The sequence below is a fragment of the Phyllobates terribilis genome, unplaced genomic scaffold, assembly GCF_046119375.1.
Source record: "Phyllobates terribilis strain yellow unplaced genomic scaffold, ASM4611937v1 Scaffold_11__3_contigs__length_659146591, whole genome shotgun sequence".
Classification (NCBI taxonomy): Eukaryota; Metazoa; Chordata; class Amphibia; order Anura; family Dendrobatidae; genus Phyllobates; species Phyllobates terribilis.
Window position 1 is genome coordinate 428,555,976 of NW_027362771.1, and position 10,982 is coordinate 428,566,957.

General features: G+C 40.0%; 1 protein-coding gene across 1 annotated transcript in view; it reads right to left on the bottom strand.

Moving 5' to 3' along the window:
* STRC (stereocilin) overlaps window positions 1–10,689 on the bottom strand; it is a 109,474-nt gene extending 98,785 nt beyond the window's left edge. Inside the window, exons 1-6 of the mRNA XM_073654728.1 lie at window positions 9,600–10,689; window positions 9,473–9,497; window positions 6,525–7,818; window positions 6,053–6,115; window positions 4,030–4,140; window positions 1,809–1,975 (exon numbers count right to left, since the gene is read on the bottom strand). Of these exons, the coding sequence (XP_073510829.1) occupies window positions 1,809–1,975; window positions 4,030–4,140; window positions 6,053–6,115; window positions 6,525–7,818; window positions 9,473–9,497; window positions 9,600–10,689 (2,750 nt within the window). The remainder of the gene's footprint in view (window positions 1–1,808; window positions 1,976–4,029; window positions 4,141–6,052; window positions 6,116–6,524; window positions 7,819–9,472; window positions 9,498–9,599) is intronic.
* Between the last annotated feature and the right edge of the window lie 293 nt (window positions 10,690–10,982).

Consider the following 10,982-nt stretch of genomic DNA (forward strand, 5'->3'; position numbering starts at 1 on the left):
TGAGGTCTAGCCACAGATTTTCAATGATGTTCAGATCCTTTAAGGGCCATTGTAAAACCTTCAGTTTGCACCTTTTGAGGTAGTCTATTGCGGATTTTGACGTGTATTTAGGATCATTATCCATTTGTAGAAGCCATCCTCTTTTTAACTTCAGCTTTTTTACAGTTGGTGTTATGTTTGCATCAAGAATTTGTTGAAATTTAATTGAATCCATTCTTTTCTCTGCCCGTGAAATGTTCCCTGTGTCATTGGCTGCAACACAAAGCATAATTGATCCACCCCCCATGCTTATTGGTTGATGAGATGTTCTTTTCTTGAAATTCTGTACCCTTTTTTTCCACATATACGTTTGATCATTGTGGTCAAACAGCTCTATTTTCACCTCATGGGTCAACAGGACTTGTTTCCAAAATGCATCAGGCTTGTCCAGATGTTCTTTTGCATACTTCTGATGCTAAATTTTATGGTGAGGACACAACAGAGGTTTTTTTCTGATGACTTTTCCACGTAGGCCATATTTGTGCTGGTGTCTCTGAAAAGTAGAACAATGTACCACAACTCCAGAGTCTGCTAAATCTTTCTGAAGGTCTTTTGCAGTCAAGCAGGGGTTCTAATTTGCCTCTCTAGCAATCTTACAAGCAGCTCTGACTGAAATTTTCTTTGGTCATCCAGACTTTATCTTGACCTCCACTGTTCCTGGTAACTGCCATTTCTTAATTACATTTCAAACTGAGGAAAGGGCAACTTCAAAACACTTTGCTATCTTCTTATAGCCTTCTCCTGTGGGCCTCCACCATTTTCATTTTCAGAACGTTTAGCAGCTGCTTAGAAGAACCCATGGCTTCTGTTTTTGGCACAAGTTTAACCCTAACAGGTTAGTTAAGGTCTGAAACCTTGGTCAAAGTTATCTGAGCACACAAATCTCCAAGGGTGCCAAAACTTTTGCATCGGCCCATTTTCCTTTTTGTATTTTTTTAACTGAAAAAAATGACAATATATATATTTTTTTTGCCTAAAATACAAAGGAAATGTGTCATCTTTAGCTTTAGGCCTTTTAGAGATCATTTCATCTGCAACTTGCTTAAAGGGGTTGTCCACTACTAGAACAACCCAATCTTGATCTAAATATTTGGCCCCTATAAAATAAAAAAGCTTATACTCACCTCCCGTGCTGGCGCCGTTCCAGTGGTGTTGGCACTCGCGGTCCTGGGGCTGTCGTGCGATTGTTGTGGCACATGAGCCAGGCGCCCAATCAGTGTCAGCGCCACTGGCCTGCCTTCTGTCTAATTGAACATGAAGAGGAAGTCTGGGCTCCAGCTGATCTCTAACCTCCTCTTCATGTTCAATTTGCTCGAAGTCTGTGACAGTGACGCCAGCGCTGTTCGGGTAGCAGGGTCACGTGTCACAACCACTGCAGAGCAGCCCTGGGACCGCGAGTGATGACAACGCTGGAACAGCATGGGAGGTGAGTATAAGCTTTTTTATTTTATCAGGGCCAAGCGTGGGGTATGAGAAGAAGCTGTCTAAGTAGTGGACAAATGTTCAAATTTGTGTGAAACTGCGAATTTCAAAAAATTTGATTCGAGCTTGATCCTACTCGGATTCATCTGCTCATCTCTAGTGTGTGACCATCACTTACTGCCCTTTCCTCACTGAGAATATATATGTGTGCTCGAGAAAGCTTGTACTAAACTCTATTAATCACTCTATTAATATACAGTATGTCATGGAACAATATTATAAAGACCCTCGAAACATAAACAAAAAAAAACAATATATGGTAATACAAAATAAATAATCTTACTTACACACTCTGGTTGGCCAAAATAATTATTGGGAAGTTCACAATGTCAGATATGGACATGAAAGGTATGAACTGGGAAAGGTCCACAAATATCTGAGGTGTCAATAATGTAAACTTCTGAATCACCATTGAAGTTAAGGTCTCTAAATCCCTTTCATTAGGACGGGTCATCTAGAGAGAAGGGAATATGCATATGTCCCATAAATGATGATTATACTGTATATATGTATCTATACATACAGTGGGGAAAATAAGTATTTGATGCTCTGCAGATATAAAAGACACTTGTCCACAGACTCAATCAATCACACTCCAATCTCTCCACCATGGCTAAGACCAAAGAGCTGTTTAAGGACACCAGGGACAAAATTGTAGATCTGCACAAGGCTGGGATGGGCTACAGGGCAATAGGCAAGCAGCTTGGTGAGAAGGCAACAACTGTTAGCACAATTATTAGAAAATGGAAGAAACACAAGATGACTGTCAATCTTCCTCGGCCTGGGACACCACGCAGGTTCTTGTCTCGTGGGGTAAGGATGATTCTGAGAAAGGTCAGGAATCAGCCCAGAACTACATGGGAGGACTTGGTCAATGATCTGAAGAGAGCTGGGACCACAGTGTCAAAAATTACCGTTAGTAATGCACTATGCTGTCATGGATTAAAATCCTGCAGAACACGCATGGTCTCCCTGTCCATGCCAGCACATGTCTAGGCCCATTTGAATTTAGCCAATGACCATCTGGATGATCCATAGGACGCATGGGAGAAGGTCATGTGGTCAGATGAGACAAAAATAGAACTTTTTGGTATCAACTCCACTCGCCATGTTAGGAGGATGAAGAATGATGAGTACAACCCCAAGAACACAGTCCCAACAGTGAAGCATAGAAGTGAAAACATCATATTTTGGAGGTTCTTTTCTGTAAAGGGGACAGGACGACCGCACAGTATTGAAGGGAGGATGGATGGGATCATGTATCATGAGATTTTGGCCAACAATTTCCTTCCCTTAGAAAGAGCATTAAAGATGGGTCATGGCTGGGTCTTCCAGCATGACAATGACATGAAACACAGAGCCAGGGCAACTAAGGAGTGGCTCTGTAAGAAGCATTTCAAGGTCATGGAGTGGCTTAGCCAGTCTCCAGACCTGAATCCAAAAGAAAATCTTTGGAGGGAGCTGAAACTCAATATTGCCCAGCGACAGCCCCGAAACCTGAAAGATCTGGAGAAGATCTGTATGGAGGGGTGGGCCAAAATCCTTGCGGCAGTGTGCGCAAACTTGGTCAAGAACTACAGGAAATGTCTGACCTCTGTAATTGCAAACAAAGGTTTCAATAACAATTATTAAGTTCTGTTTTTCTATTGTATTAAATACTCATTTCATGCAATAAAATGCAAATTAATTATGTAAAAAATCATACAATTTGATTTTCTGGATTTTTTTTTAGATTCTGTCTCTCGCAGTTGAAGTGTACCTACGATAAAAATTACAGACCTCTCCATTCTTTGTAGGTGGGAAAACTTGCAAAATCGGCAGTGTATCAAATACTTATTCTCCCCACTGTGTATATATATTATACATATATGTATATGTATTTTTTCCTGAATACTTTCAGACCACCTAATATATTGGTCTAAAAGTATTATCAGAAACCATATAGGACCTCTTAAATCACAGTTTTTATAGAAGACCAGCTATGATTACAATTACATTTCCAAAAGTGCAGCATGCTTATGGCTCAGTAGGTGCCAGACTGGCAGTGTCCAGTCTATTGGGAGATTTTGCAGGAGCTGTAGTTAATTTATGACCTCTCCAAAGAAGCTACCAGCAGAACATCAGAAACCCTATATTATTTCCTTTAGAATAGTTTTCATGACTTCTTCTACTCATCCATAACCTTTGTTCTTCGGCCTATGAATCTAGTGTCAGAAAGTTCACAATAATCAGATAATCTCAAGTACATATGACACTTGAATTCATGACCACACCACTCGGTGCTAAATTACTATCAAGAAGGAACCTAACCAATAGACAGTTAGAAAAAGCATAGTCTTCTGTAGGTTTATAACATGAAGTCTTTGCTAAAATGTTAACACAACTGTTGGAGAAAATTGAAGTCACAGTTTATCATATCTCTCAAAATTAGTTTCAAAAACTCCTTATCGTTCTAGCTACAATGCATGGTATATAAAAATTAATTCATGATTTATTCCCAGTTCCCACCTGAATTCTTGGCCATGATCGATGCATCAATGAGATGAAAAGTTCTACTGCATCATTCTCTGCTGATAAAAGGACCTTCTGGAAACCTTCTCTAGGCATCTGCAGATATTCCTGCCATGAGAATTTGCCATGCCGATTATAACCAAGAGGATGATTCAAAAGAAGTATGCCAGGAAAACAATTGGTACAGTATATTGTTTAATTTTACCAATATTTAGAAACATTTAACCATATGCCTTCATGTCTATTCTCTAATCTGCATAGTATTTACAATATAAGGGTGCTTGCAAGAGAAACTTTTACAGAGCTTCTCCAATGGCTTGCTAGTAACTCCATCACCTTTCTTGTACCTGTGCATGCCAAGTCAAGTGTATGTCAAATAATGGCATGCTATACTGGATGCTGTAAGGACTGCCTCTAGTGGAGCACAGCTCTGTACCGGCGCACTGTATGGCTCTACAGGACAAATTGTCACCATAAAGCCTACATGTCCATACCAAATTAAGTGAATTAGTGACTACTTTCTAATCAAGAGGGCTGTCACCTATTTTTTTTTCCTTTAACTACTGGTTTATGAATATTAAATATAACATAAAACCCCTCTAAGTAAAACCCACAGAACTTGGTGTTGCTACACTATTAGGTTATGTTCACGTTTGAAAATTCCATCATATTTAAAGGGCTAAACATTTTGGATGAAGCCAATAGATAAGTTAGTGGGATTTATCTGATGCTGGTGGTTGCGTATCCAGCACTTATGTACAGGTTTCTATAAAAAAACAGAAACCAAAACACAGAGGCGAACAAAGACTTACTTGGATATTTGGAAGAAAATATATAAAATTTATAAAAAAATATGTATTTATACTACATTTGTAAAAGTACACTTAAAGAGAACCTATCAATTGTTCAAAATAAGATTGAGCAAATTGCAAAAATCCCTGCGCTCCCCTGAATCTACCATTCTTTTTCGATTTGCGCTGCGTCACTCCATTGCAAAGATATTCACATTTGTTTCTTCTGGAACGCACTATGTGAAATCTCTGCTTGTCGTTCTACTGGGCATTTCTTCACCGTGTTCTCTGGAACTATGTACTTTCACGCCTCTTTCCCAAACCCTGCCAATTACAGCTCAGAGGCATCAGAGACTGCTAAATCAGCTGCCGAGCTGTGATTGGCAGCATATTGAAGGGAGGAGTAAAGCACATGCCCTCAGAGAAAATGCTGAATAAATGCCCAGTTGGTCTGTTGTCATGGATACACTGTTCGTGAAAGCCTGGCATCGGTTAATGTGGGCGTCCTCGTAAAAGCTTAAGCCATTCAATTTGCTAGATTTCAGGGTTGCCCTGGCTTTCACCGTTTAACCTTTGTACAGGGATCTGGACTTACACATGGACCCCTGGCCTGGAGCCACAGAGTCAGTTGCTGCCTGGTGGAAGGGTGGAAGTTGGCGGCAAGAACGATCATCACGCAGGGTTGATAACAACTGGTAATTTTAGAGGCAAAATCAGGAAAAAAGTGGGTGGTCAAAATACAAGCTGAGGTTAGAGAACGGGATAAATCAGGAAACCACATCAAGAGTAAGGAAGGACTATACCAGATAAGCAGAACTTATTGACTGGCAGTAGGAATAAGAGGTTTACATAGTGAACAGCCCCACCCAATGCAGACAGCAGAAAGAAACATAAACAGAATTTAACCCAATAGCTTCTGAACTGGCCAGAGCCATAAGTCCATGAATAAAACAGGGCTACTGAATAGTCACTCTGTTTCAGCTGATGAGTGATGCAGGAGTAGTGGGGACAAGCATTGATGTCACAACTGCAAGCAGAGATTTCACATAGTATGCTCCAAAAGAAACAAATGTGAATATCTATGTATTGGAACAGTGCAGTGAAAAAAGGAAAAGAGCAGCAAAATCAGGTGAGATGAGGGAATTTTACAAGGTACATGTTGAGCAAGTGACAGGCCCTCTTTAAATAAAATGGCCCCTTAAATGAGCATAAGCATCTAGGTACAATACCTGGAGGAGGATTTCAAACACAGTAGCATTTTCCTCCTTCTGGATGAGGTCCCATAACACAGGCTGGGAGACAAAAATAAAAGTAAAAACGTAAAAATCATTGTACAAAATCTCATTATAGTAAAAATTAAAAAAATGTTTATGTCTAAGGACTAGGAGATGATTCTTATACAGTCCTCTTAATAAAACAAAACTCGTTAGGCTGAAAATGTAAGTATACTGGGCTTATTTACTAAGCATATGGAAGAGAAATAGTGGAGATTCTGCAAGTCATAAACAAACACCTCCAATGTTTTACCACCTTTATGCATCTGTTCCTCAAACTCTCATAATGATAATAATAATAAAATTATATTTTATAGATAAGCAATTATGTAACAAATCAACTGTCGGAGAAAACAACCTAAGTATCGTATTGTAATACATAAAAGCAATGTTTGGACACTGGTATCGAAATGAAAAGATAACTTACGCTAAAGCAGCTCAGGAGATCTTCCTTGTCAGATAAACTGTTCTCGTTTTCTAAATACAATTCGACGGTCTGCAGGATGCTCATTGAGGAGTTCATCTTGAAAGAAGTCCAGAAAGAGCTATTATCCAGCAGGCTAGAGAGGAGAATGGCCTCTCCAAGTCTATCCCTCGCTTCCTTACCTATCTGATCCGAGTCTGAGAGAGAGAAGAGAAAATCCAGCACCTTAAGGAGATACTGTACATTTGAAGCCCAGCCATAGGATTCACTGTCACACTGGGAAAGCTGAGAAACCAGACCTAAGATGTAGGAGATGGGATTTTTACATAGTTGTGAGGAATCAAAGCTTGAGGAAACTGGGAGAACATCTGCAAGTCTCTGAAGAAAACATTTTCCATCTAATGAAATGTTTTTCCAACACTGATCCACAATCCAGGGATGAAATGGTTTAAGGGCGAAATAAAGAGTGGCATTTCGGCACACAAGATCCACAAAATCTTGGATATTTATCCCTTTACATTGTTCCACCAAAGTAACATTGCTGAAAGTGTTGCTGTCCCATGCCTTGTAATTGCAAGTAGTTATATTTATCATATTTGATTTTACCATGTGTCTATTACAAAGTCCGGACACCCATGCTTTACTGTCTTCGGACATGCCAGACAGTGAGTCATTACTGCACAGTTTCTCCATCATGATTGTTTTATTTTCAAATAGACAAGTTTTCAAAGCCTTGGGGTTCATGGATATTCCCTGCCCCATATCTGAACACCAGATGTTGTTCCTCAGTTCCCTCGTCTCCTCTGAGCTATTGTACACATAAGTACATAGGTCAACCATTAGCGGTGATTCTTGGTTGTATAATGGAAATGACGTGTTTTTGCAAACAGTGATATTAAATTCAATTGGGAAATATTCCCTGCACACCCATACCCAAAAAGAATCTTCTTCCATGGATGTCAGGTACCAAGCTGCATCAGAACAGGCAGCCTGTAGATCATATAACGTTTCTACAGAGTATCCTGTGGCATTATATACATTACAGTACAGAAACACTGTGAAGTTGGAGACACCTGGCAGTCCTGGGATTGTGTCATTGCATACAGCCTCTAATACTTCAGTATAAGACTGCGGTTCTTCCCAAAAATCAGTCTGTGACCTCTTTGTAATATTATATGCTGCATCTAGATTTTTTTCAACAGGCTTACTGCATGTCAGGATTGGAGGAGTTGATGGGAAACTTGTTGATGTAAACCCAAGAGACTGGGTGTTCCAAGTAATATTGTGTTTTATGCCCCTGTGTTAAAAAAGGAAAAATAGGAAGAGTTGAGCAAAAATATTTGCAGGACCCTGGTCCAGTAGCCACATCGGTAGTCTGTGAATGCAAGATTAGAGCCCTGAGAATCTCCTCCTACCTACCCGAATTCCAGATGTCTCTACTGATTAGTAGGCCTGGTGGAATGTCATTACTGCTATATTATGCACAAATTATGTCAAGCCAGGCCAACTAATCGGAGAAAGCACCAGGGATTCTGACACGTAGGAGGAGGTTTGCTGGGCTCTGGTCCGTAGGCCCTGGACTACTGGCATGGCTGCTTAACCAAAGTTCAGTGAATCTTTTTTGCTTGACTCTAAAATAAGTAAATATTTAATTCCTTTATTAAAACGTTCCAATAATTATTAAAACTGAACAACTGAATAGCTTATAAAAGGAAACAAATACTCTGTCATTAGTATTACAGTTTTGAAATGCCATGTTTCTCATGATTCTCAATCATAACTTTTTATAGATCTGTTTCTTAAGGGGTTGCCAATTTTTGAAAACCCATATTCACAAATAATTTTAGGGAAATCTAAGTTCATGATGGTATGATGAGGGAGGGATAACAAACACCATCTTTTATTCTGGAACATCTGTCCTTCATTACAGAGACAACTTACTCATTTGAATAGGCCCATAGGGCGCATGCCCAAAACCTGCTGATATTTGACCATGCACGAGTACTGTCAGGCACCTCCTGACGCAACATCATCAACAACATTAGTTGAGTTGGAAAATCCTTTTAATGCTTTCTTCACACAAATTGTTTAGATCAGGTTTTCATGTTGAGAGTGTTTTTCTTGATCTAAATGTTTGGCACCGATAAAATAAAAAACTTATACACACCTCCCATGCCGGTGCCGTTTCATCGGTGTCAGCACTCGCATTCTCAGGGCTCTCGGGCAGTTGTTATGACACATGAGCATGGCGCCTAATCAGCGCTGACTTCACTGTCTACACCTTTGGACAAATCGAACATCAAGAGGAAATGAGAGAGCAGGAGCAGCCCTGACTTCCTCTTGATGTTCAATTTGTCCAAAGCCGAGGACAGTGACGCCAGCGCTGATTGAGCACCAGGCTCACGTGTCATAACAACCGCATGAGGGCTCTGGGACACAAGTGCCGACACCACTGGATCGGAGCCGGCACGGGAGGTGAGTATAAGCTTTTTTATTTCATTGGGGCCAAGCGTGGAGTATGAGAAGAGGTTATCCAAGTAGTAGATAACTTTTTTAAACCTCTAGACCTCAATTCTTACCAGAACTGCACCAAAAACTACAACTGCCTTCACGACCTATATTACAGTTTTAGTAGTAGTTTTTTGGAAGTTGTTTTTGTTGTGGTTTTCAATGTACTGAAAATGCCTTGTGTGAAGAAATCCATAGGATAAAAAACTAAACCACATCTGTCAGGGTGAAATCTTGGGCTATTTGCTTGTGCTAAATTCAACTTTTTTGGATGTGCAATAGAACCCTGCTCCTTAACAGATCCAGACAGGAAGGTCAACTAATAGCAACACAATGTTGTAAAACTGGTTGTAAACTTCAGCTGTGTAGATCTTGAAGAACACCCTGAAGAACATTGCCTAAAATATCTATTGCATTTCTGAAATATCGTCCTTTCAACTTACCACAAGAGTAACTGTTGCAGATTACCTGCGAAATTAAGAAAATGTTGTCAGTAAGCCTTTGATATTTACAAACAGCAGAACTGTAAATTATTACTCTCTAATTTAAATTCTTCTATAAATGACTCACCCACTGAGCATCTTCCATTCTGATCAGCATGAGGTATTCCAATTACTGAAGACACCCTATGCATTAATGTCCCTGCCATGCGTGAAACTTTCCTATTCAGGTTGTCATATACAGACCTTTCCATCCTTTTCATGAGACTGTACCGCAGGTCTTCTAATACTTCCCAAACAACATCCTCTGGAGCCATATCTGAGTCAGAAACTTTGGTTCCTTTTTCCTTTTCCCTGGAACGATATAATATTTCTAAGACATTTTGTACTTCCTCTTGTGCTGACCCAGCACTCGGTCTACTGGAGTTGGAATTTTTTTCTTTTAAGGATTCAACCAACATACTAAAGGGTCTAAAATTCCCATGTGGTGCAACAGAAGTCCCAGACTGTACATTCACTACTGGTCTCCAGTTATTGGCCTCGAATGGAAGCAGAAGCCTTGCAACCTGATCAGGAAGGAAACCACAGTTACGGTGACCCATAAGGGAACATAAAACTCCTTGAATTGTTGTACTAGTCTGACTTAGGGTACCACCTAGGAAAGCTTGAAATAGTGTATCCAGCAGCCCGCTGAGTATTTCCCAATTGTGTCCTAAAAGCTGGGCAGCATTCTGGCTGCTGCTAATTGATCTAAACATGCTCTGAATGAAGCTTAGCAGAACACTCCAATTTTGACTTCCTCTCAGAGAAACCAGAAAATCCTGAAGCTTAATAAGTGGCAGTGCTGAAGATCTCTCTGCTGGACCCTGGAGAAACTGATTAACTAAGTTGCCCCATCTTTCAGCCTCTTGCTCATGAGGTTCTTGATTTTGCAAATATGTTGAAATATTGCGTAAGAATTCAGACAGACGGTTTTGTTTTGCTTTGTGTTTTGGAGAAATGAAGAATGATGGAGCTTGGTCTTGTGTAGTCCACAAGGATTCAAACTTAAGAGCCATTTTATCCAGTAAAGCTTGTATATCCACAGCATTTAGTTTTGTCTTCAAATTAGACACAATGGAAGGAGGGTGCCTCAATTTCCACTTCCAGATAGAAAGGATCTCTTCAAAATTGCTTCGTTCTAATACTTGGCTCTCTGTATTAGTCAAGAAGACAAACATACTTACCGTCATCTGCATTATAAATATATATCAGTAATACATACACATATTGCACATGCAACAGTATACTTGTATATGTTGTGTATTCAATCTTAAGACCCCTATAAACATTACACTAATATGAGCCGAACCCTTCAATAGCGACGGTTCGGCCGATGGTCTAATGTGCATGGGGGTATTATCGACTGATGGTCAGGAGAGAGATTGATTGTGTATTACCAATTTCAGACTGCTGATTGCACTGCTCTCCAGGAGATATGAGAAAGCTGCCAGCTGACTCATCAGTTGGCGGC